The sequence below is a fragment of the Syngnathus floridae genome, chromosome 9 (assembly GCF_059516105.1).
Source record: "Syngnathus floridae isolate MCC-2025c chromosome 9, RoL_Sflo_1.0, whole genome shotgun sequence".
Classification (NCBI taxonomy): Eukaryota; Metazoa; Chordata; class Actinopteri; order Syngnathiformes; family Syngnathidae; genus Syngnathus; species Syngnathus floridae.
This window is the reverse complement of record NC_142421.1, coordinates 12,728,159-12,755,658: the sequence shown is the minus strand read 5'-3', so window position 1 is coordinate 12,755,658 and position 27,500 is coordinate 12,728,159. Positions and strand designations below refer to the sequence as shown.

Here is a 27,500-nt window from a genome sequence, read left to right as displayed (position 1 = left end):
TCTTAATGGCACATTCAACATTTTACGTTTACATTGTTCCCATTTGGAATTCACATCCGTCACCTAATTCAATTCACATTGCGGAGGATTCTCAACATTCCCAAAATTGCCACGTTTAAAAAATTTCACCTTTAAATTTTCCGTAAAATTTTACAAAATTTCGTTTTTCTGTTGCTATTCAGCTTATGCGTACTGATTCCAATTTATCCCCCTTACCAAGAATTCTACAAACCGGATTCGGTTGAAGTTGGGAAATTGTGTAACATGTAAATAAAAACAAAATACAATGATTTGAAAATCCTTTTCAACCTATATTCAATTGAATACACTTCAAAGACAACATATTTAATGCTCAAACTCATCAACTTCATTTTATTTTTCAAATAATAATTAACTTAGAATTTCATGGCTGCAACACGTGCAGTAGAAGTTGGGAAAGGGCATGTTTACCACTTCGTTACATCACCTTTCCTTTTAATAACACTCAATAAATGTTTTGGAAGGGAGGAGACTAATTTTCTTAGCTTCTCATGTGAAATTCTTTCCCATTCTTGTTTGATGAACCGCTTCAGTTGTTCAACAATCAACAGTGTTCCCTGTCGCATTTTACGCTTCATAATGCGCCACACATTTTCAATGGGAGACAGGTCTGGACTGCAAGTGGGCCAGGGGAGAACCTGGACTCTTTTACTTCGAAGCCACGCTGTTGTAACACGTGCAGAATGTGGCTTGGCATTATCTTGCTGAAATAAGCAGCGGCGTCCATGAAAAAGACGTCGCTTGGACGGCAGCATATGTTGCTCCAAAATCTGTATGTACTTTTCATTATTTATGTTGCCTTCACAGAAATGTAAGTCACCTATGCCATGGGAACTAATGCACCCCCATACCATCACAGATGTTGGCTTTTGAACTTTGCGTTGATAACAGTCCGGATGGTCCGCTTCCTCTTTGGTCCGAAGGACACAACGTCCAGTGTTTCCAAAAACAATTTGAAAAGACCACAAAACACTTTTTCATTCTGCATCAGTCCATTTTACATGAGCTCGGGCCCAGAGAACCACGGCTTTGCATGGTAGAGTTTCAACCCGCACTTACTGATGTTTTGATGAACTGTATTTACTGACAGTAGTTTTCTGAAGTTTTCCTGAGCCCATTTGGTGATATCTTTCACACCCTCATGTCGGTTGTTAAGGCAGTGCCGTCTGAGGGTTCGAAGGTCACGGTCATTCAGTCTTAGTTTCAGGCCGTGGCGCTTACGTGCAGTGATTTCACCAGATTCTCTGAACCTTTTGATGATATTATGGACCATAGATGTTGAAAACCCTAAATTCCTTGCAATTTTGCTTTGAGAAATGTTGTTCTTAAACTGTTCAACTATTTTCTCACCCAGTTGTGGACAAAGTGGTGAACCTCGCCCCATCCTTGCTTGTGAATGACTGAGCATGTTTGGGGAGGCCACTTTTATGCCCAATCATGGTACACAATTAGCCTGATCACATGTTGGATGTTCCAAATAGGTGTTTGATGAGCTTTTCTCAGCTTTCTCAGTATTTTTTGCCACCTTTCCCAACTTCTACTGGAAGTGTTGCAGCCATTAAATTCGAAGTTAATTATTATTTGGCAAAAAACAATTAAGTTTATCAGTTTGAACATTAAATATGCTCTCTTTGACGTGTATTCAATTGAATAGGGGTTGAAAAGGATTTTCAAATCGTTGTATTTTGGATTCATTTACATTTTACACAATGTCCCAACTTCAATCAAATCCGGTTTGTACATTCTCCCCATTACCAAACCCATAGGGGTATTTGGACTCATTCCGCTTTTCCTGTCTAACTTCTACATTTTTCGACCGATTCAACCCGTTCCAACTTTTAACTTTTCACCTTATGCTTACCCTAACCCCCACCACCACTTCCACAGTGCGGCGGCCATCTTGGAGAGACCCAGAAGTGCCACAAAATCAACAGAAAGTGAACCGGAAATGCAGCAAAACAAACAGGAAGTGTCCCAGAATGAACAAGAAGTGCCCCAAATTGAACCGAAAGTACCCCTAACAAACCAGAAGGGTCCAAGATTGAATCAGAAGTGTCCCAAATTGCCTCGGAATTGCCCCAAATGGAACCGGAAGTGCCCTAAATTGAATCGGAAGTGCCCCAAACAAACTGGAAGTGCCCGAATTAGACCAAAAGTGCTCAAAACAAAACGGAAGTGGCCTAAATTGAACTGAAAGTGCCCCACATTGAACTGGAAGTGCCCCAATCAAACCAGAAGTGCCCTGAATTGAACTGGAAGTGCCCTAATCATCAAAATATCACATTTTCACCTTTAAAATTCCAAAAAGTTAAGTTTTTTTCCTCCTACATTTCTTGACATATTCAACCAATTGCAACTTTAAACTGATCATCTTAAACCTACCTATTCCAAAACATCTGACTTACCAAAATTTCCACATTTTCAATTTTGAAATTTAAAACTTTGCAATACAGTCATCTCTCGTTTATCGCGGATAATTGTTTCCAAGACCAAGCAATAGGGGAAAATCTGTGAAGTAGTGTCACGTTCTAATTTTTTATCATACATACATTTTTTGTGTATAAATGTATATTAAATCATATAATTGCATACATTATCATTAAAACATGAAATAATAGTTTCAAACATGGAAATACTATATTAATAGTATAAATGACAACCAGAAAATAATGTATAAATGATATAAATATAATGTGTGTGTGTGTATGTGTGTGTGTGCGTGTGCGTGTGCGTGTGCGTGTGCGTGTGTGTGTGTGTGTGTGTGTGTGTGTGTGTGTGTGTGTGTAAAACATATTTGGATGTAGCTAAAGCAGGGGGCACCAATATGGTGCCCGCGGGCACCAGGTCGCCCATGAGGACCGCATGAGTCGCCTGCAGGACTGTTCTAAAATTAGCTCAAATAGCGGCACTTGTTAGTGAGCTGCATCTATTTATTTTACAGTCAAACCTTGGTTTTCGAACTTCTCGGTTCTTGAACAAATCGGAATTAGAACAAAAAATTCGAGATTTTTTTGCTTCGGTTGTCGAACAAAATTCGGAGGTCGAACCTCGCGAGATGAGCCGGAAGGACCCGAGAAAACCTGACCGCGTGGCCCGGATGCCGACTGACTCCGTTGTTATTGTATTTTCGTTACTTTGAGGATTGTATTAACCCCTAATCATGCCTCCAAAGAAAGCAAGTGGGAGCAGTAAAGCCATCTTAAAACACAAAGATGCTCTTAAAGCAATGCGACAGTGAGCGCCCGGCGCGCTGCGGTTGCGCTGCGGTTGCGCTGCGGTTGCGCTGCGGAAACTGCAAATTCTAGTTTTACATTGTTGTTCAATAAATAGTAAGTTAAATGAAGGACTGATCTATGCTGTTCTACTCTATCCAGCTGTATTGACACCTGCTAAAAAATAATGTAATATTTGGTAATGCAATAATTACTTTCCCTAGCAACTAGCTACGTTTATGAAGGAGTAATTCAGTTACTAATTCAATAGTTAGTACGTATACTGTATATTAGTTAATCCAACCCACTTTTATTGTCATTCATTTCATTAATTGCGCAATTAAGGCTCATTTTGGATGAATAAAATTTGTACTCTTTTCACGTACTGTTGCCATAGCAAAACTGCAACACTTTCTAGGATCTGGGGAGACTCCAATAGACATCAAGCACTGCTTGATAAGCAGAGATGGCATCCATTTTAGAAATAAAAGCGGGTGGTTTGTTCTTTCTTTCTTGAGAAATCAGTATGGGTTATTATGGTGAATTGAGACCATTATATTGCTGCTAAGCACAAAACAAACTTTACAAATGGTTTGTTGCACTACAGCAGGTGTCTCAAACTCCAGTCCTAGAGGGCAGCATTCCTATGTTTTCCAAGTTTACCTCGTTGAACACACCTGATTCAAATGATCAGTTCATCCTCACATTCTGCAGGACCCTGATAATTGAATCAGGTGTGTTTAACGAGGGAAACTTGGAAAACATGTGGGAATGCGGCCCCAGAGGACTGGCGTTAGAGACCCCTGCACTACAGGCTGTCCTTGTGTACATTTCATATGCATGTTGTATTTTTTATATTGCCCAAACTTTGAATTCTAAGAATAGACTGTTGAGGGGCTATTTGTGTGACTTTATATACATATGTTTCATCCAATTCATTAAAAACATTTCTGCCTAAAAAAACAATGAATCCTCTTCTTCATGTTAAAGGTATCAAAATTTGCTCAAATAATGGCACACAATATACAGTGCAGGAAACGGGGTCAAAATACAAAAAGTCCTGCCTAGCTACAAAAACAGATATGCTCAAACCTCATTGAATAAAGTACATAAGCAGACAAGTTGTCATGCTGTCATGTGTTGTCCTGGTCACTTCCTGTTTTATTGTGTAATTTTCCTCTCGTTCCAGTCGGTGTGTCCTTCCCCTGTGCGTCCGGTCACGTGACTCCCTGATTCCAAGTGTGTGCACCTGGGCCAATGACCAAATGTCTTTGGTCCCCTCCTTCTGTGTCCATATAACCCGCGCCTTTCCCCGTGTCCAGTGCCAGTGCGTCTTGCCTTGCTAAGAACACTAGCGATCACGAAACCCTCGAGTTCCACGTAGAAGCCTTGTTTGAATGACTTTGATCACCTATGTTAACTTGGTTACATAGTTATCTTCGTTATAGTATTTCCCTCGGTTCGAGGCGCTTTGATTTCCCCTTTTTCTCCCTCGGTTCGAGGCGCCTTAGTTTCCCCCCTTTTTTCCCTCATATTGAGGCGCTTTTTGTTACTACTGCCATTGGAGAAAATAAACACATCTTTGGAGTTTGGAAACTCTGCATTCGAGTCCTCTCCCTGCTCCGCGTTTGACATTAGTAGATTCACATATTAAATAAATAAAAGAAACATTTTAAGCATCTAATTATACCCACACACCAAATCAATAAAGAAGACATAACTAGACATTTTTGATAAGTGGTGATGAGAAAGGTTTTTATAACTTTATGATCTGATATATATTTCTGAGCACTTTGAAATAACAAATGACTTTTGATATATTGCCTAAATAGCTTAATGACCCTTAAGGAACTGTGTAATGCATGCCTGATGTTTTTTCTCTAAATCATGGACACGGCCAGAGTCGTCTTGACCGTTCAGTACTTGATTGTATCTTATGTTTTGACTAATGCTAGACGCCAGTTTTTGATTACTACTGAACGCTCTGCACAGAGGGAAATAGTTTGCCTAACAAAGAAAAGATACGGTTGGAAGCATGATTAAACTAAGAATAAGCAAAGACATGATGTATCAAAAGAACAGCAATAGATTAATGATGTCACAGCCAAAAGCTAACATAATTTCGTACAAAATGACAAAATTGAAAGAATGAGGTACGACAGTGTATGTCCAAGATTGGAGAAGAATGTTCACAGGAAGGTCACGTGGAGATAAAACCAGCAGGTGCCAGAGGGAGCTAGCCAAGGACTCGGCCAAAGATGATCGCCAAGGCCGAAAGACGGGATGGAAGACAACAGCCCCCACACACACCGAATCGCCCATAACCAGCACCCACTCCCATGGCGAACTTGCCCCACCCCAAAGACTCATCACCCATCAAACTCGGCCCACACTGGCATGTGCAGCTGATATAAACTAACCAGAGAACCTTGGACGATGCCTTTTCTGAATGGAGACTTTCCGCTCTTGAAGGGCCCAGCGCTGTATTGTACTTTCCTGAAAACAGAGCTGTCTGAACAAGAATTCTGATTGAACTCAACCAACCTGTGTAAGTCTAATTTCTGCTTCAGTGTCTTAGCATTTTCCTAAATCTGAAGAAATCAAACAAGCACGCAGTGAGTAAATTGAATGACAGGTAATTGGCAATGGCTTTTGCCGTGAGGCGCAGATAACGCGCTCCCTAAATTGTGGACAGAATCCAGCAACAGCCATCCATTTTCTATACTGCTTATCCCCACGGGGGTCACATGTGTGTGTGTAAGTATGTATGTACAGGACTGTCTCAGAAAATTAGAATATTTTGATAAAGGTCTTTTTTTAATGTAATGCAATTAAAAAAACAAAAATGACATACATTCTGGATTCATTACAAATCAACTGAAATATTGCAAGCCTTTTATTATTTTAATATTGCTGATTATGGCATACAGCTTAAGAAAACTCAAATATCATATCTCAAAATATTAGAATATCATGAAAAGGTATACTAGTAGGGTATTCAACTAATCACTTGAATCGTCTAAGTAACTCGAAACACCTGCAAGGGTTTTGTGAGCCTTGAAAAACACTCAGCTTGGTTCTGTAAACTAAGGGTGTTGTCACACCTGGACCCTTTTAAAAGAACCAAAGTCAGGCCTCTAAGTGGACCAAAAAGTGGACCAAGAGGAAACAAAATCAGTTCTTTTTGTGTTCACATTGTGAGTGTATTTCAAAGAGGACCGAGTTCTCTTTCTGGTTCAGTTCAGCCTTGATGGGGCCTCAGTCCTCTTTCTGTTCACACTAGGTCCTCGAGAGCTCTCACACTCCCACTGCACTGCATTCTGGGTAGTTTTCAGTTGGTTTTTTTCACTTTTATTCTGCATTGTATAGAAGTTCTATCAAAACCGGCTGCTTTATTCTCTCAGAAAATTCTTGAAATACTTTCGCATTACGGTGGGTCGTAGATAGTTGTGATTCAATGCTGTCGTCGTTCAAAATTTCCAAAAGACATTCTATTTCGTCTTCTCCCCAAACTATGCCGCGTCCAGGTGCCGTGGCAGAACTTTGAATGGCACGTGCTTCTCTACGTTTACTATTAGAACCACGGTCACGACCACGACTTGCTGCTGCCATACTTTGGATTCTCTGTTCTCTACAGTTTTGTTTTTGCGCCTGCAGTCACGTGACCAATCTACGGCAAGCCAAGGAGGTTACAATACAGTGCAAAAAGGTGAAGTGAACCCAGTGCGCTTTGTGTTCACAATGCACAGATTAGGTTAACCGTACCGTTGACTTTTTAGCGAACCGTACTGAGACCACCTCCTGAGGTGGTCTCAGTACGGTTCATTTTAAAGGGGTCTGAGTACGGTTGGCGTGCTCACATGTGCACAAAAAATGCTGAGTCATCGATCTGAGTTCGTTTAGAGGGCTGAAAGGGACCAAGTGTGAAAACACCCTAAATCGCAAGTATTGGGAAGACTCCTGATCTGACTGCTGTCCAGAGGACCATCATTGACACCCTCCATCAGGAGGGTAAGACACAAAAAGAAATTTCTCAAAGAGCAAGCTGTTCACAGAGTGCAGTTTCAAAGCACATCCACAAAAAGTCTGTTGGAAGGGGGAAGTGTGGCAGGAAACGCTGCAAAACCAAGAAAGATGACCAAAGCCTTAACTGAATTGTGAAGAAGAGTCGCTTCCAGAATTTGGGGGAGCTTCAAAGACAGCTGGAGTCCAGGTATCAAAAGCCACTGTTCACAGACGTGTCCGGGAAATGGCCTACAATAGCCTTATTCCCATGGTCAAGCCACTTCTGAACTCAAGACAACGGATGAAGCATCTGACTTGGGCTATGGAAAAGAAGCACAGGACAGTTCCAGAGTGGTCCAAAGTCCTCTTTTCAGACGAAAGCAAGTTTTGTATTTCATTGGGAAGTCAAGGCACCAGAGTCTGGAGAAAGGCTGGAGAGGAGTAAAATCCAAGTTGCTTGAAATCCAGTGTGACGTTCCCACAGTCAGCAATGGTTTGAGGAGCCATGTCAGCTGCTGGTGTTGGTCCACTGTGTTTCATCAAGTCCAGAGTAAATGCAGATTTTAGAGCACTACATGCTTCCGTCTGCTGAAAAGCTTTATGGAGATGATGATTTCATTTTCCAGCATGATCTGGCACCTGCCCACAGTGCCAAAACCACCAGTAAAGGGTGTACTGACCATGGCATTACTGTCCTTGATTGGCCTGCCAATTCCCCTGACCTGAACCCCATAGAGAATTTGTGGAGTATTGTGAAGAAGAAGGTGAAAGACACCAGATCCAATAATGCAAATGAGCTAAAGGCCGCTATTGAAGCATCCTGGGCATCCATAACACCTCAGCAATGCCACAGGCTGATTGCCTCCATGCCACGCCGCATTGGTTGCAGTGATCCGTGCAAAAGGATTCCTAATCAAGTACTGAGTGCAATAATGGACATTTTCAAATGTTTGATTTTGTTTTGCTGTTACAAATCTTTTTTTTTTTTACTTGAAGAAATATTCTAATATTTTTTTTTCTTTTTCTTAAGAGTTTTCTTAAGATGTATGCCACCGGTGTCAAACTCAAGGCCCGGGGGCCAGATACGGCCCGCCACATCATTTTATGTTGCCCGCGAAGACAAATTGTGCATCAAACTCGTGTGTCATTACTGGAATTGCAAATTGTCTTCACTTTTAATAATATCTTTTTATTTTTAATTTGACCAGTTTTTACTCGTCTGATTTCAAAGCGAGTTACTTGTCAGTTTGTTTTGTAGCTTTTACTGTATATAATATGAGGTGCTCATACATTTATTTGGGTTGACAGTCATAATGAAGGGCCATTAGAGAAGCTATGACTACAATGCGGCCTGCGAAAAAAATGAGTTTGACACCCCTGCTGTATGCCATTATCAGCAATATTAAAATAATAAAAGGCTTGCAATATTTCACTTGATTTGACTCCAGAATGTATGGCATTTTTATTTTTTTAATTGCATTACAGAAAACAAAGAACTTTATCACAATATTCTAATTTTCTGAGACAGTCCTGTATGTATGTTTGCATGCATGCGTGCATGCGTGTGTGTGTGTGCGTGTGCGCGCGTGCGTGCGCACACACACATACATACATACTACATACATCTACATATACATGTCACGTGCTGGGATAGATTACACGTTTCGACAATCTTGGAGACTCTAAGTGCACAATAAAATGAATATACCGTATTTGCCGGTGTATAAGTCGACTCGGTGTATAAGTCGACCCCCTAAAATTCGACGGAAAGTTACGATTTTATGATATATCCTTTGTATAAGTCGAGCTCAATTGTTGCATTATATTAAACTTCAAAATTCAATCAGAAATATGCGAAATTTATTGACGAAATGTGTTCAAATTCCGGGAGGCCGTGCGCATGCGGCTGTTTATAAGCACCGCAGAGGAGATCGCGGAGCCTCATTCGACTTCCAGCGGCCGGCGAGCTCGCGCACGCCGCCCGGCACCACCGGGAGGCCGGAAATAGCTCCAAGCCGAGCGGATCGGCACTTTATAAGCACCGCGGAGGAGATCGCGGAGCCTCATTCGACTTCCAGCGGCCAGCGCACTCGCGCACGCCGCCCAGCACCACCGGGAGGCCGTGCACACGCGCCAAGTGGCCGGAAATAGCTCCCGCCGAGCGGACCGGCTCTTTATAAGCACTGCGGAGGAGATCGCAGAGCCTCATTCGACTTCCAGCAGCCGGCGAGCTCGCGCACGCCACCCGGCACATCCGGGAGGCCGTGCGCACGCGCCAAGTGGCCGGGAATACCTCCCGCCGAGCGGATCGGCTGTTTATAAGCACCGCGGAGGAGATCGCGGAGCCTCATTCGACTTCCAGCAGCCGGCGAGCTCGCGCACGCCGCCCGGCACAGCCGGGAGGCCGTGCACACGCGCCGGGTGGCCGAAAATAGCTCCGGCCGAGCGGATCGTCACTTTATAAGCACCGCGGATGAAATCGCGGAGCCTCATTTGACTTCCAGCGGGCCGCGCACTCGCGCACGCCGCCCGGTTCAAATTTTCTAAGTGCCAACGGCTCTTGCGCCATAAAGAGTCCGCCTCGGCTGGTTCCCCATGTCGGCCAGAACAAGTGAAAATTCGGCCTCTTCCCCTGGAAGTCTGGCCAAGTTTGGCAAATATTTTCAAAGTGCGAACGACTCAACCGCCGTAAAGTGTCCGCCTCGGCTGGTTCCCCGTTTCGGCCACCACAAGTGAAAATTCGGCCTCTTCCCCTGGATGTCCGGCCAAGTTTGGCGAATATTTTCTAAGTGCCAACGACTCAACCGCCGTAAAGTGTCCGCCTCGGCTGGTTCCTCCGGTCGGCCAGAACAAGTGAAAATTCGGCCTCTTCCCCTGGAAGTCTGGCCAAGTTTGGCGAATATTTTCTAAGTGCCAATGACATTCATTTAGACATGGCGATTGAATGTTTACGTACCGATAGTTATTGTCGTTGCTTGACGCGCGATGACTTGCACATTCGCTCAATACCCAGTACTTCCCCCTAGCAGTCATCGTCGCTGCCTGGCTTTCGATGTCCGTTATTGAGGTGAGAATATTTGAAATTGTTGCTGAGGATGCGTGTTAATGCGACGAACGCTTTATAATGATGCAGTTTCTCGCTGTTTGATGAGCCTGACGGACGCACACCCACGCACAATGAGATGCATGAGAAACGGCCTTGGTTACCATCACATTTGAAGCGATGAATACGAAGTTAAATTTTATGACTCGGTGTATAAGTCGAGGTCGATTTTTTTCGGTCGATTTTGGATCGAAAAAGGTCGACCAATACACCGGCAAATACGGTAACATATTATCCGGATTATAAATTGCAGTTTTTTTTAATAGTCTGGCCGGGGGACTGCGATTTATAATCAGGAGCAATTTATATGTGAAATTAATAACACATTATTACTTGATCATCAACACATTACTTACTCACTAGTATAGTTGATCACTTCACATGTTATTTCCACTTTAAACCGCATGAGTTCGCGCTAGGCCTGTGGATTAATTGGAACCGCAACTGACAATGAGTCTGAATCCATTCACTGACTTCCAGAGTCAGGATTTGTTTATAACACAGAGGACAGATATTGAAACAGAGAACAAAAATTTCAATGGATTTAATGATTTGGAGTGACATAGATGGTTTGATGAACTTATTCATGTTATAGTTATTTGATATATAGTTTATTTAGTCTAGCAACTTGTATATTGTCAGAGTGCAGTCGTTTCCGATTGCCAAGGGGGCCCGTGAAAGCAGCAGGGGGGAGGAGACGGAAAGAGGCGCTTTGTTAGAGTGAGGCTACACCAGGAGTGGGCAAGCTTTTTGACTTGCGGGTCAAATTGGGTTCTAAATTTTGACCAGGGGGGCCAAACCAGGAGCAGATGGATGTAGTGTTTGTGTGAAGCAATATAAACGACATGTATAGGTCATTGCATAAAAGGTTTTGGTCTTTAGTAGGTAGTAAAGCATAGATATTCAAAAAAAGCTTTTTGAAAACAAATGCATTTATTAACAGCATTAAAAAAATTGTTCACCAAAAAACTGTTATGAGTGATTCTCATTAAATACGACACTGTTATTATGAATAACAGTTTCCATCAGGGCTGTGGACTCGGTCGGATTTTTGCACCGAGTCCGAGTCCGGCCTCTTGACCACCGAGTCCGACTGTCCATTTTTTCTTTTAATTCATGTGACTGCTTAGTCTTTATTCAAGGCTAATTTAGATCAAAATCTACCAGAACAAACGCAACTGCTTTTACACTGGCTGGTTCGGCTTATATAGGCTCCCTTGCTGAGAGCGCGGACGTAAAAGTGAGGCGACGTTCCAATCGGACGTCGGATCGATAACATTTTCCCTGCCCTACCGGAGTTGTGCTAGTTCATAACGTAGATCACTCATGGCGTAGTCATAAATGTACGGTTGACAATTTAACCGATAGAAGTGGATACATTGGAACATGACCTACACTCCAATCTCTTATTTGACATGGTATTAAATGCGTGGCTTTACAAAAATAGTCATTGAAGCCCACCCTTAGCCCTGAGTGCCATTGGCATAAGGCAAAACGCTTGAAAACACTCTCGCCCAATTAAATAACCATTCTGAAACACAGGACATGTAAGATAATATTTTTTAATCATTAATTACACCATTATATTTATCTAAACACAAATAATTAGTGACAACCCCACAACTATCGAAACACATCAATGATATAAGCTGGGTGACATAATCGTCCTTGACATTGGTACATAATGTAAACATTAGCCTAAGTGCAACTCAACGTGGCCACATTGATCGTAGGCAGGGCTGTGGACAATATTCCTACGCGCATTCTGAGCAGCATGATGAAAATAAAATTTAACGTATTTTTTTTTTATTGTCGGACTCGGTGGACTCGGTCAAAATCAGCACCGAGTCCGAGTCCAGCAAAAATGCTTTAACTCACAAACACCTGGTGACAGAGGTGAGGAAATGGGAAACACTTCCTTAAAGTCGGCCTTAAGAACATTAAAAGTTAAGATTAGTTGCAAACAGGTGGTGCATCAATATCCTTGAGCATCCTGCATTGTTTGAAAATGAGAACGGTCGCTAGTTTCAGTCGCTGCTATTTGTACAAATTATATTCCAAATGCTTTTTTTTTTTTACAACAAACTTGAAAAGCCCCCCTTCATTTTCAGTGGGAACATTGTTGTTGGTCTCACTTTTTTTTGCTTGTGCATCATAGTCTGGAGTAAAATTTGTTGTGGCAATTCTTAGGATAGAGCCGAGGTGTTGGTCCGTTAACCTAGATCTGTGACGGGTTGATGTTTATGTGGCTGAACGTCACGTCGCATAGGTCGAGTAAAATTGTCCACTCTTTTTTTAAACACTCGGCTCTCAGTGTCCGCCTTTCTTTTCTTTGGCCACTCATTTTAATGGAAGGATTCCAGGGGAAGGTTTGTGGGTGGGTTTAGCGTAAAACGGTATCTGAAAACTCAGCGTGCGAATTACGACAATGCTGACGTCACAGCCCGCACTCTAAATTCGGCACTGATAGAAATAGAGCACGGAGTGCGGCGTGTCCGTACTACTGAGTACGTACAAGCACTTGTGAGTGTGCACCGAGCTTTCTGACACGGCTTCCGGTAATAAATGCGCGGGCGTTTCCCCATCTACTGGGGGAACGCAGTCATTGCAGGGAAAATGACCGGAAAAAAATGTTTAATAATACAATTTATTCAGGGTTGGCAGGCTGGATTAAACGGCCCCGTGGGCCAGATGTGGCCCGCGGGCCGTAGTTTGCCCATGTCTGGGCTACACACATTGTGTGTTGGCTCGTATATTGAACTCTTGTTTTGTGAAATAAAAAGCCAGTTACCAAACCCACGACTTGCCTGGTACTTGGGTAGTAACGCTACAATATAGTTATTTAGATCTGTGGAATAATTGGAGCCGCAACTGACGACGAGTCTGACGTCAGCGCCACATGTACTTCCAGAGTCAGCAGTGTTTTTTGGGTTGTTTTTTATTAAGTGACACAAAGGATGAAGATTTCGATGGATTTAATGATTTGGAGTGACACAAGTGGTTCGATAAAATTTTTAATTGTTATAGTTATTTGAGATATAGTTTATATATAGTTATAGAGGCCTGTGGAATAATTTGAACTGCAACTGACGAAGAGTCCGACATTAGCGCCACATGCACTTCCGGTTGTTTACTCAAAGGACGAAGATTTCGATGGATTTAATGATTTGGAATCACACGGATGGTTTGATAAACATGTTGGTTATGTTATAGTTATTTGAATAACTGTTAATTTTACGGCAGGTATGTTCTCAGCTCCTTGTTTGTGTTTGTCACTTTATCATACCATATTGTTTAGCCTGTTGTTGCGTTTTCATGTCTGTTCTTGGTGTTGAATTTTGTCAGATAAAGTTCTCCCACAAATGCGACTTGTACTCCAGTGGGACTTATATATGTTTTTTTTCTCCTTTATTATGCATGCAGACTTGTACTTCAGAGCGACGTATAGTCCAGAAAATACGGTAAAAGCAAAAAAAGTGGATTTTCCATTATATGTCTCTAAGACGCAAATTAACTGCCAAAGATTTGAGAAAACTCAAAGCTACCAGGCACCCATTATCCTTCAGTGCTACCATATCACGGAACTTCAATCTACCCAATGCCCAGAAATGTAAAGGTGTTTCGTGCTCAGAGACATGGCCAAGGTATGGAAAGCTGACACCTGATGACCACTGAACAAGACATACATGTTAAAACATGAAGACTGGGTCAGGGAATATCAGTAGACAGATTTTACAAAGATCGGGACTGATGAGATCAGAGTGGCTCCTGAAGGACCAGGTGGACCCATGGCTGGATCAGTAACGGCCACCGAGCTCCACTTCAAATCAGACACTAGCAAGGTGAAGGCGGGGTATTGGTATGGGCTGGTATTATTTAAGATGAGCTGGTTAGACTTTTTCGAGCTAAATTTGGACTTAAAATAACTCTAAAATCAAAACAAAAATTAATTCAAATTGACCAACTGCCAGGTTTTAGAAGACACTTCAAGAAGTGGTACAGTTGAAAGTTTGCATCTTTCAAGAAGACCATTTTTATGCAGGAAAATATTTCGTTGCATGCATCGGTCTCCACTTAGTAGCTTGCCAGTAAAGGCCTTAAAGATCACGGAAGACTTCTTCACCTGACCTATTGAGAATTTGTAGCCCCTTTCTAAACGGGAGATTTACTCTGAAGGAAAACAGAACACCTCTCTGAACAACAAGAAACCGGTAAGTGTTGCACAAAAAGTTATTCATCAACAGATCAAGAAGCTCACAGACTCCATGGATGGAGGTTGTATAAATGTTATTAAAAAGAAGGGTGGCTATATTGGTCACTAATTTTCTTTTAAATGTTAATTTGTCAATGTTGAGTTTTTTATTATTATTCTCACTTTAATAAATGCAAATAACAAGTGAGATGGGAACGTTTCCATTTTTCCTTTACTTGCATAATAATTCTGCACACTAATAGTTGCCTAGTAATTGTGCACACATAAATTTCCCAAGACAGCCAGAATCTCATTTTTACTCTTAAATATTCAAGTTTAAGATTCATTAACATTTTGATTGACCGAGAGCACTGTAGTTGTTCAAAAACAAAATTAATCCTCAAATATACGATTTGCCTAATAATTCTGCACACAGTATGGAGGCAAAAAGGTAATTTGCTCTTGATTTTAAAATTTGAATTAATATATCTACTATGTAACTTAGTTCAGACAGTATACTAACCTCAACTGCACTTTGTCTTCGATTTTGTGGAAAGTCTTAAACATCCAGAAATTTCACATTTGAAAAATGTCGTAAAAATCTGTGATCCGTTTGGATGAACAAAAAACACAATTTCCCTTCTGAAGAGTTTGGCAGTGAGTGAGATGTGACACATTTTGTGTTTGTGTGCCTGAATGTGTTGCAACGTTTAGGAGATGCCATAATTTTCTGTGCCTGTTCTCTGATGATAAGCCTGTTTATGGGGTGATGCTCAAACCTTAGTCACTCTTCAGCTACTAAAAACACTCATGTTTAGCACTCCCACATCACAAAAGACATGCTCTGCATACTTTTAATATCGCTGGCCACAGCATAATTGCCTAAGTTATGTGTCAATGTTTTGGGAAAACAAGAATAAAAAACATTTTTGGAACGCACACTGGTATTTTTATTGGGTCTTTTTGCTTTTGCTTACTTGTTGACCCACCCTTGATGAAGTTTTTGTCAGTGTCGATATATGAATACCAATGTGTGTTTCAAAAAAATCTGTTTATTTTTCTTGTTTTCTTAAAACAAACACGACAAAGGGCAATTATGCTACATAGGGAACGATACAGTAAAAACCTATTTTGATCTTATTACTCTCTTTTGATAACACAACATAAAATTTAAACCTGCATTTCCAACACAACATAAAATTGAAACCTGCATTTCCAAGAAGTTTACTGATCTAAACCAAGTATGTTTTTGTAAAGTGGATGGATGCGTTGCAATGTTTAATAATAATAATAATAATACATTTTATTCATAAGGCGCCTTTCAAGGCACTCAAGGTCGCCATACAAACATAAAATAGCATACACAATTAAAATAAAAAGAAAACAAAAACGTTAAAAAATGACCGAGAGATTAAAAATAATTTTCTTTGCCTGCTCTCTGATGATAAGCCTGTTTATGGGGATGCTCAAACCATAGTCACTATTTATCTACTAAAAACACTCATGTTTAACACTCCCACATCACAAAAGTCAGGCTCTACATAATTATAATATATGCCACATAACATAATTGCCCAAGTTATATGACAATATTTTTGGAAAATAAGACAAAACAAGTTTTAGAAGGCATATTGATATTTGTAATGGTCTTTTGGTTTTTGCTTACTTGTTGACCCACCCTTGCTGACATTTACCAATGTGTGTTTTTAAAAAAAAACGTTTTTTTTCTTGTTTGCTGGAAACAAACATAATTAATTATTAATTATGCTACACAGCAAATGAATTTTTATCTGACTTATTACTCTCTTGATAATACGACATGAAATTTAAACCTGCATTTCCAAGAACTTTACTGATCTAGATTAAGTATGTATTTGTAAAGTGAATTTTAAATCCCTTAAACTGTTATGCAAGACATTTAAAAAAAACAACAACTAGTAGTTTAATTGAATTATGTTCATTTTTCTTTCAATGCCAAAAATAGATTCCTCTTTTCAAGTTCAGTCAATAATAATATGATTGTGGGATTTTGAAAGTGAAAGTTTGTAAAATAACTATTAACTTTATTTCTGCCATACAGAAAAACAATCCAGCCTGCTCTCTGATGATAAGCCTGTTTATGGGGTGATGCTCAAACCATAGTCACTATTTATCTATTTAAAAACACTCACGTTTAACACTCCTACATCACAAAAGACATGGTTTACATACTTTTAATATCAATGGCCACATAGCATAATTGCCTAAGTTATATGACAATATTTTTAGAAAATAAGAAAAAACAATTTTAGAACGCATATTGATATTTGCATTGGTCTTTTTGCTTTTGCTTACTTGTTGAACCACCCTTGTTGACTTTTTTGTCACAGTATTGATGAAAAAAATACCAATGTGTGTTTTTTTTCTTGTTTGCTGAAAACAAACATAACTGGTATTTAATTATGCTACACAGTAAATGATACATTAAAAATAATTGTTATCTGACTTATTACTCTCTTTTGATAACACTACATAAAATTTAAACCTGCATTTCCAAGAACTTTACTGATCTAGACTAAGTATATATTTGTAAACTGAATTTTAAATCCCTTAAAGTTATGCAAGACATTTAAAAAAAAAACAATAACTAGTAGTTTAATTGAATTATGCTCATTTTTCTTTCATTGCCAAAATTAGATTCCTCTTTTCAAGATCAGTCAATAATAGTATGATTGTGGGATTCTGAAAATGAAGGTTGGTAAAATAACTTTTACTTTTATTTCTGCCATACAGAAACACAATCCAATACGACTTCTCAAGGTGAGTCAATCTCAAGTAGGAGCGGAGGAGTCCTGAAGGTTAATTTGCTTTTTTTTAATTAGAGCCTGAGCAGCGACTGCTCCAAGGTTGTTTATGTATTGTTTATGTAGAAATTATTACTATAATTATGTTAATGTTGATTATTTATAATTAGGGCTTCAGTAGCGACTGCTGCGAGGGCCTTGTTTTTTTTTTTTTTTGTAGGAATATATCTTTTTCTTTTTTTCTCCATAAAGGAATCACATTTTGGACATCCTGATCATGCACAAAAACTCACTAAAATTTGCACACTCATCGGACCTAATGAAAATATTGATATTTTGAAGTTGTCATAGGTGGCATAGTGGAACACTGGTTAGCACAGTTCAGATGTTGCGGGTTTGATTCCACCTCCGGCCCTCCCTGTGTGGAGTTTGCATGTTCTCCCCGTGCCTGCGTGGCTTTTCTCTGGGCACTCCGGTTTCCTCCCACTTCCCACAACATGCATGGTAGGCTGACCCAAATAAACCAGAAGTGACCTAATTTAAACCGAAAGTGACCTAAATTAAACCGAAAGTGTCTCAAATAAACCGGAAGTGACCTCAACTAAACCGGGAGTTACTCCAAACAAACCGGAAAAGCCCCATATAAACCAGAAGTGACCTTTTTTAACCGGAAGTGACCACTAACAACCGGAAGTGACCTCAACTGAACTGGAACTGACTCCAAACAAACCGACGTGCCCCAAATAAACCGGAAGTGTCCTCAACTAAACAGGTAGTGCCCCAAATGAAACCGTAAGTGACTTACATTATACCGGAAGTGCCTCAAATAAACTGGAAGTGACCTCAGTTAACCGGAAGTGCCCCTATTTAAACCGGAAGTGACCCCATACAAACCAGAAGTGCCCCAAATAAACAAGAAGTGCCCTCATTTTTCAACAAATGCTCTAACTTTTAAATTTTTTGTCCGATTCAACCCGTTTCAACTTTAGAATTCAAAAGTGAACCTTTTAAACCCGTAGTTTTCGTTTCGTTCCAAATTTAAAAAAGATCTTGGCGCAATTGATTTATTTTTTAATCCCCATTCATTCTCTACGGGGCATTCAACATTTGCTCTAGTTTCTACATTTTTCAACCGATTCAACCAATTTCAACTTTAAACTATTCATCTTTTGCCTACCTATTAAACCAGTGGTCCCCAACCTTTTTTGCGCCATGAACCAGTTACGTGTCAGAAATATTTTTGCGGCCCAGCCTTTATATAAATAAATAATGCGTTTAAATAAATAAATAATACATTTATAATAAATATATGAATACGATGAAATAAAATGATACGATTTTCTTTTAAATGCAGCTTTAATTTTCTTAGTAGTCGTAGCCTCTTCTTCTTCTGTCTCCTCATTGGGCTTTTTTCCCTTTCCGAAGAAGGTTTCCAAACATCTGTTTCTTGCTCATTTTTTCTTGCTTCGCGGGCTCGACTGGGGTGACATGTCACGTGACCAAGACTAGCGTCTTGACCTGAACCGACAGATGTAATTAGGAGAGAATCGCCAATTTTTTTTTATATTTTTCAAAATAAATTCTTACTCATTTTTGCTAGCTTTGCGGGCTCGACTGGGGAAACATGTCATGTGACCGGGACGAGCGTCTTGACCTGAATGAATTGATCATCGATAAAACCTTTTTTTTTTTTTTCTGTGCGGCTTGGCAGCCCGGTACCAAGTGACCCACAGACCGGAACCGGTCCACGGCCCGGTGGACCACTGTATTAAACAACTTCCCACTTACCAAAAATTCAAAATTTTCAATTCCGAAATTCCCGCCAAATTCAACAAAATTTCGTTTGTCTAATTCTGATTCTTAGCAGTCCATCTGAAGGACATTAAACCATGCACCATTTACCCTCATCTGTGAAACTTCAGCCTCATGAAGGGAGGACACAACCACTCTTGAATTATCGCCGCAGCAGGACTGGGATGACCAACCTCAAACACAATTATCATCATGGCGGCCAACAACAAAGAACACAAACTGCAAAGCCCACTATTTTGATGGCCTTGGACTTGTAACATCTAGAATTGGCTTGCTGTTAGACAATTTTGCTAGGAATAAATACTTTGTTGTGTCGCTGATGTGATAGAGCATGAGTTGTTTCCTGCATCCATCCAACGAGCACCTCGGATCTCCACAAAGGGATAAGATTATTAATCAATTGGTCATTTAAAAAGAGTCGATATTTTCTGCTTTCAATTTGTGACAACGACGTGAGGGGGGTCTGTGATCGCAAAGGTCAGTTGGGACACCACTTCCGGAGTCACTGGAGACACATTGATTGTTCACTCCACTTTCCATGCTGGTGGCTGCTAAGATAAGGTAAGCAGAAGCCCTTGAATTTCCGCATATTGACTATACTAAATTAAGGTGTGGATTGTGGTAGATCAATTGGTGTTAACAAGGTTCTGGGTTTGCCTCACCATAGAGGCACGCGGGGAAACATTGTGACGTTTTGGTACACATAGGGGAATTTTGGGGCCCTCTAAACCGATTGGATTCCTTGATCTAACTCAGCCTGTAACTGCCAAAGTCGAAGCAGTTGTGTCTTTCGCCGCTGGGCGAAGCTTCAAGTTTTGCATGGTGTACAAATTATTTTTGCGTGAATTTATTCTTGTTCCTTGTTATTTGTATATAGTTTGTAGCACTGTCTTATTGATATTAAGTTGCGATAGAAACCAGGGGTAAGTTAGACTTCGAGGGCATTTCATGTTTCCGGGAAAGAAGCGGGAAGGTGACGTGATGCAACAGCACAATAGTTAACGGCCGACCTAGGATGCATCATCGCGAAGCTACTAAGTTAAAACAGTTTAAGTAAAGTACCCAGTTGTTCACTGGCAGGCCAAAGTGGTATGTATCTTTTACTTTTACTTTTGTATTTGATGTGTATGTTTTGTAAATCTAAGTATATATATGTGTTGTCACCAGTTCTACGGTGTGGCTGTGATGTCAAAGAATTAAGATCACAGTAAACATCTATAACAAAGAACTCTAGTCTCTTTAGTGAACAAACTGGCACAGTAGAACACTGATCTGCTCTGAAGAAAGTATATAAACCTTCTACCCAGTGCTAGAGGATTATTACAGGCTTGGAAACTCATTGGACAAGTCAAGAAGCAAACAACCAAAGCCAACTGTAATATTTCCAAGGAAAATGACCTTCACACTCATCAAGATAAGTTTAATGTGAATGTATAAATGCTGCAACCAAGATAAAATGGCAGATGACAAGCACGCTACAGTAAAAAGCGCTGAAGAAAGTGGTGCAGAGCTCAATGTGCATGATGAAGATAAAGGACAAGATGCAGAAAAGCAGCGAAATTAAGAGGAAACTCCTCAGCCCTCAGTACTCACCGATAGCACACAGTTAGCGTACGCACACACTCACTGAAAAGGGAAAATTATCACAAGAAGAAAAATTCCGTAATTTGGTGAAGGATTTTCAGCAAATTTATAATTTATATATTAAAAGTGGAAATACCAAATTAACAATTTAAAAAGGATGATGAAATACAAGGTAAAGGGAAATGTGCTTTCGGGAGTTTGCAAACATATTTTTTAAGGTTGTGTTAAACTTATAATCATATTAATATCTAGTATTGGAGTGCTCGTGTGGATTGGTGGGGGCCGAAGAATGTGCAGGCAAACTGCATGAACTTGTTTTCTTCAAAGTGTTGTGGAATAGGCCCGGATAGGGAGTACCGGAGGAGACCACCTCAAGGTCGGTGAGGAACGAGAACAACAGCACGTCTATGTGGCCGGGCTTCGAGGGGAAAACCCAACCGCCTGACCTCAGCGACACCTGGACGGGGAGGAGATGGCCATCGACCAATCATCTCACAATATTTTGCATGCTTTAATATTCATATTGTGTTTCTTTAAAACTGGGCAACCCGGAAGAATGTGTCGTCTTTTGGTGGTCACAAAAACGCACGAGCTTTAGTGTGAGGGACCCGGGACCCAGGCCTGTATTAGTGCGCTTTGTCAGGAATAAACAATTGGTAAATTTGGTCTGATTGATCTACTGGTCTTCTCTTTGACAGAACGAACTCGCAAAATTGTTAGGTGCGCCAGTGTGTGGATTAGGACATAGCAATTTATGTGTTAAGTGTTGATCGCAATTTGGAGTCAGATCAATAACTAGAATCCGTAACCTAACACAAGGACACTGATTTGATCCCGGAAGCTGCTTGTGTCATAAGGGCTACATTGACTGACATCTGTGAAATCTATGACAAAATCAGAAATATTTTTAACTCCTGATGTTGAAATAAGAAGAAAATTTGATGTGTGCTGCGCTGTTAGTGAAGCTGCACAAGCGAAGGCTCGGTGTCTTTTGGAAGAAAATGGTGACCCAGATGACATTCTCTGGCCTGACTCAGAGTCAGTGTTTGAAAGCAGTAATTCTAGCATGTCCTCTAAAATGACTTTCAAGTCAAGGTCTATGTTGAGAATGTCCCAACAGTCATCTGTAGTTTCACTACAACAAAGACAAGCTGCAGCTGAAGTTGCAGCTTCAGAAGAAGTCATTAAAATAATGAAAACACAGCATCAACAAGAGGAAGAAATAAGAGAACTTGAAGTGGAGGATGCAAAGAAACCAGCTCAATTTCTAATGGAGAGCAGCACCATGAAGACTAAGTTAGAGGAGAAAAGGAAAGAAGTGGAACTGTTAAAGGAAATGCAAAGGCACAATGCAGCACAAGCAAGATTAAGGGTGTATGCTGAAAGCCTGAGCAGTGAGGATGAAGAATAGCCTTATGTCAAATCTGAAGTGAATCAAAATAGTTCCCTGCCACAACCAAGTATTCTAAATGTGCATTCCAAACCATTTGTCCACTCTCAAGTTCCAGCTCTCACAAGTCAACAGTCTCTACTTCCCAAAGCATTTGAACCTCAAACTATGATCTCAACTGCAAATGAAGCAACCTCCATTGATCTTGTAAAGACACTGGCTGAAGCAATCGCCGCAAATAGAATCCCAATCCCGGAGCCTGAAATTTTCACAGGTGATCCACTGGAATTTAATGATTGGAAATTGTTCTTTCAATCATTAGTTGATCGCAAGACTCTGCCAATCCAAGCAAAACTCTACTACCTAAGAAAATATGTTGGCAGTTCAGCTAAGAAGGCTATTGAAGGACACTTTTTGGTTGGAACCGATACAGCCTATTCTGCGGCCTAGGAAATTGTCAATGACAGATTTGGAGATCCTTTTGTAATTGGCAAGTCACATCGAGACAAGATTCAGTCATGGCCAAAAATCAGCACCAAGGACAGCAAAGATCTATGTGAGTTTGCAGATTTTCTAAGTAGTGTAGAATCAGCAATGTTCTATGTTCAAGGCTTACAGGTGTTGAATAATTGCATTGAAAATCAGAGAATAGCAGCAAAGTTACCTGATTGGAGTGCACGTTGGAACACAAAAGTGACTGAGTTTCAATGTGAGCATAAAATGTTCCCGGATTTTAGTTATTTTATCAAATTCCTGAACAAAGAAGCAAGAATTGCTTGCAATCCAATTACTTCACTGCATGCAATGTAGTTAATCGAACCAGATAAGAATCAGCTCAAAGACAAGCCAAGATGAAACAACATGCCGAAAGCTAAAACATTCAGCACAAGCACCAATTAAGAGGCAAATGTCACATGTCTCTTTTGTAAGAAACCTGGCCACTCAATTCACAAATGGCGAGGGATCTTCAAAAAGACAGTGGAAGAAAGAGTCAAATTTGTGCAGTCTGAAAAACTACATTTTGGCTGTCTAAAGCCTGGTCACCATTCCAAAAATTGTACTTCCAGGAGTGTTTGTGAAAAATACCAAATGCCTCATCCAACTTGTCTCCATCAAGACAAGAAACAAGGAGCAAACACAAAAGGATATTCAAGATAACCACATACGAAACAAGAAACAGAAAAAAGTGTCGGAAACACAAGAACAACAATCCACACAAGTTACGTCAAACAGAATAGTTCAACAAAAGTCACAAGGATGTACTTCTTCAGTTATTCCCGTCTATGTATCAACAATGGATGATCCGAAGAAAGAAAAACTTGTGTATGCCTTGCTGGACACCCAAAGTGACACTACATTCATCTTAAAGGACACAGCTGAGACGTTAAATACAAAGTCTGAACCAGTCAAACTCAAGATCTCCACGATGACTTCCAAAACAAAGATTGTGTCGAGCCACAAGTTGAAAGACCTACAAGTAACTCCAAAACAAGAATCAAATTGCCAACAAATTATATCCGAGACTACATTCCTGCAAATAGATCACAAATTATGTAAGACTGCAAAAAATTGGTCCCATCTGAAACATCTTGCAAGGGAGATGGCACCCAAGCTAGATTGTGAGGTAGGATTCCTAATTGGATATTATTGTCCTCAAGCTATACTACCTCTAGAGGTCATCAGTGGTGACAGAGACCAGCCATTTGCACGGAAATCCTTGCTTGGTTGGAGTATCATTGGCTATAGTGATATCCAAAGTGCATATGAAGACGAAATAGGAATAAGTCATCGCGTTATGGTTAAACAAGTCATGCCGCCTATTGAAACAAGTCACAAGCTTAAATGGCACCTGCACAAGTTTGGTAGCAACAGTGAAGAAGTGATCGCTACTGTTGGATTTGGTTCACAATTTAGGAAGCGCGCTGTCCGTGCCTCACGGCAAAAGCCAGAGCCAATCATCTGTTATCCATTTTACGCACTGCGTGTTCGTTTTCTTTTTCGGTTTTGGGAAAAGACTAAGACACCGAAACAAAATTAGACTAACACAGGTTGGTTGAGTTCAATCATAATTCTTGTTAAGAAAGCTCTGTTTTCAGGAAAGTACAATACAGCACTGGGCCTTTCGTGCGACCATACTCAAGAGCAGAAAGTCTTCGTTCAGAAAAGGTTACGTTCAAGGTTCTTTGGTCAGCTTATATTCAGTTGCACATTCCGGTGTGGGCCGAGTTTGATGGGTGATGAGTCTTTGGGGTGGGGCGAGTTTGCAGGACAGTTTGATTCCATGGGAGTGGGTGCTGGTTCGGTGAGAGCTGGTTTCATGGGGTTGGGTGCTGATTATGGGCGATTTGATGTGTGTGGGGGCTGTTGTTTTCCTTTTCGTCTTTCGGCCTTGATGATCATCTTTGGCCGGGTTCTTGGCTGTCTCCCTCTGGCACCTGCTGGTTTTATCTCCAAGTGACCTTCCTGTAAACATTCTCCTCCATTCTTGCACATACACTGTCGCACCTCGTCCACTCATCATCCTTCCACTTTTGTCGTTCTGTACGGACTTATGGGAAGTTTTGTGCGTGACATCATCAATTCGTTAATGTTCCCTGACTATGCAAAGTTCTTACTCACCACGCATTTGTTTGTTTGTTCTTTTGACACTCCATGTACTTGTTTGCATTGTCACATTCTTAGTTTAACTATGCTTCCGATCGTATTTTTCATTATTAGTCAAAAGATTTTCTTTCTGTCCAGAACATTCAATAGTAATCCAAGGCTGGCGTCTACCAAAAGGCAAAATACGACGTCACATCAAGCATTAATCAAAACATAAGATATAATCAAGTACAAAACATTCTTAGACACCTTGGGCTGTGTCTGTGAATTAGAATAACATCAGGCATGCATTAAACAGTTCCTTAAGGGTCGTTATGGTATTCAGGCAAATATCAACAAACATTTGCTTGTTTGTTTGTTTGTTTGTTTTCACATACAAAAACAATTTAAAATGTACATAGATTAAATAAATGTGATGGAGAATGTCTAAAAAACCCTCCAGGGGCTTGCGAAGTGGCATTCTCCAGAAATATGAATACATTTAAGATAAAATTTCAATGGTTAGAGAAATATGCATCCTAATACATGTCATACAGATGAAAAAAAGAAAATTTTATAACAGGGATAAGGCATACAACAATAGGGAAAAAAACACACCAAAACTATAACTAAAGAGAATAATGAATGGATCCAGGTTCATTTAGCATACCATATGGAAAGTATTTAGTATCTAAGAGAAGGGATTTCAGAGCCTTCTTAAATTGGTGAGAAGAAGACAAGTCCCATAAAAGTGTAAATCTTTGACCCTCTGTAGCCTATGTTAAATTGAGTTTGGGCTGGACGGGCTATTGGTGGTCTGAGGTCATTTGAGCTGTGTGTGGGGTAATTATTGACCTGAGAATTATGTCTAAATAAGTTGTGAATAAATAGGGGAAGGGTTCTCCCCAATGAGCCATGAACAAAGAGACCAATTTGAAGATGATTGACTTGAAAAACAGTGAGGATACCTAGCCAAGTAAAAAGAGGCTGAGATGAATGTGTCGGATGTACACAACATATTACCGTAATTGCCGGACTATAAGCCGCACCGGATTATAAGCCGCACTAGCTAAAATTCAGGGATATTTCTTTTTTTTTCTTACATAAGCCGCACCGGACTATAAGCCGCACTTGCACACGAGTTTTTTACAAAGAAAGACAGTACATAGAAAGCCTTTTTAACGTTTTAATAACATACTTGAACATGTCTTTCTAAACATTGCCTGTGACGCAGCAGTAGTACCGCAGCAACGCGGAAGTGTGCACGCGAGTTATTAGCAAAGAAAGACTGGACACAGAAAGTTTTTTTTAAAGCTTTAATAACATACCTTAACATTTCTTTCCAAACACTGCCTGCGACGCGGCAGTAATACCACAACAACACGGAATTAACACAGCAAAGTCACTGAGACGCGGCGGTAATGGCGGCGGTTACACAGCAGCAACACGGTAGCACAGCACGAACAGGGCTGGTTAAAAAAAACATACCAGTAAAAGTACAAAAAGAGCCGTCTTCATCTTCCTCCTGTGCACTGAAACCAAGTCTTCCTCCTTAGTGTCCGATTGGAATGGCGTTAGATATCCTTCGCCTCACACTTTCTCAGTCTCTTTCGTCGTCGGTTTTATGCATTTCTTCGAGTGTGAAGAGGTTCTGTTCATGCTAATCTTATTCATGCACGAAGTGCTACATTATATTAAACTAGCGAGCGACACGTATAGCTTAAAAGCGGCATCATATTCATTTATTTTATCCCCCATAATGACGGTTTATGTATAAAAGCTTCCTGTCTTTGTGTTAACGTGGGTGTGTGCGTGATGCGCGAGACGATCACGTCTTCTTCGGCGCATTATCTCTTCTTCGTCTGTCTCACTCTTGCTTCCTGCTAGAGCGCCCCCTGGAGAGCGGAGGCCGTAAAAATCCATAAGTACGCTCCAGAGTAGACACAAGATAATGTCATCAACATCGACTGCCTTTGGCTTAAAAGCTGCATCATATGCATTTATTTTGTCCCCCATGATGACGGTTTGTGTATAAAGGCTTCCTTTCAGTAATGTCCGTCTTGATCGCGTGATGCGCGAAATGTAAACAAAAACTAGCGTGTCTTCTTCGGCGCATTATCTCTTCTTCGCCTGTCTCGTTCTTGCTTCTTGCTAGAGCGCCTCCTGGAGGCCGGAGGCCGTAAAAATCCATAAGTACGCCGCGCCGCCGTTTAAGGTTCAAAGTAACCTTCTGAATAAAATGCATTAAAAGTTCACATTCATTACAACCTGTTTTTGGTGAGCAAAATGTCAGAAGAATTGAATTTAAATGCTGATTGATTGGGTTTTAATACAATGCAGATTACTTCACTGGTTTCTTTTATATCAAACAAGTTATTATCAAACAACTTGTTTGATTTAAAAGAAACCAGTGAAGTGATTAAAAAAAGGAAAAACAAGATGAACTTAGTACAATTACAATGCAGATTGTCCAAACAGCGCCACTGCTTTGTGTAATCTCTGAGTGATATGGCAGAGTAAGAGAAAGGGTTTAGAGCACAGGTGTCAAACTCAAGGCCCGGGGGCCAGATACGGCCCACCACATCATTCTATGTGGCCCGCGAAGACAAATTGTGCATCAAATTCGTGTGTCATTACTAGAATTGCAAATTGTCTTCACTTTTAATAATAGCTTTTTTTAGAAATATTTGACCAGTTTTTACTCGTCTGATTTGAAAACGAGTTATTTGTCAGTTTGTTTTGTAGCTTTTACTGTATATAATAGTGTTAAGAGTAAAAGTGATCAAGTCATCACAAA

At 40.5% G+C, this 27,500-nt stretch overlaps 1 protein-coding gene and 1 long non-coding RNA gene across 4 annotated transcripts in view; one reads left to right on the top strand and one right to left on the bottom strand.

The window, feature by feature from the left end:
* The window catches only part of tspan14 (tetraspanin 14), a 94,480-nt gene extending 79,195 nt beyond the window's left edge, over positions 1-15,285 (bottom strand). The window contains exon 1 of one of the 3 annotated variants that reach the window (XM_088385432.1): positions 15,075-15,285. In XM_088385432.1, the coding sequence (XP_088241558.1) occupies positions 15,075-15,118 (44 nt within the window). In that variant the 5' untranslated portion in view covers positions 15,119-15,285. The remainder of the gene's footprint in view (positions 1-15,074) is intronic. The other 2 variants (XM_088385434.1, XM_088385438.1) reach the window with 2 other exon arrangements.
* On the top strand, positions 14,251-21,634 carry LOC148393589 (uncharacterized). Its single transcript, XR_015860486.1, has 4 exons — positions 14,251-14,570; positions 17,324-17,350; positions 19,199-20,902; positions 21,058-21,634. It is a non-coding gene; the product is annotated as an uncharacterized LOC148393589 (long non-coding RNA).
* The last annotated feature ends 5,866 nt before the right edge of the window (positions 21,635-27,500 follow it).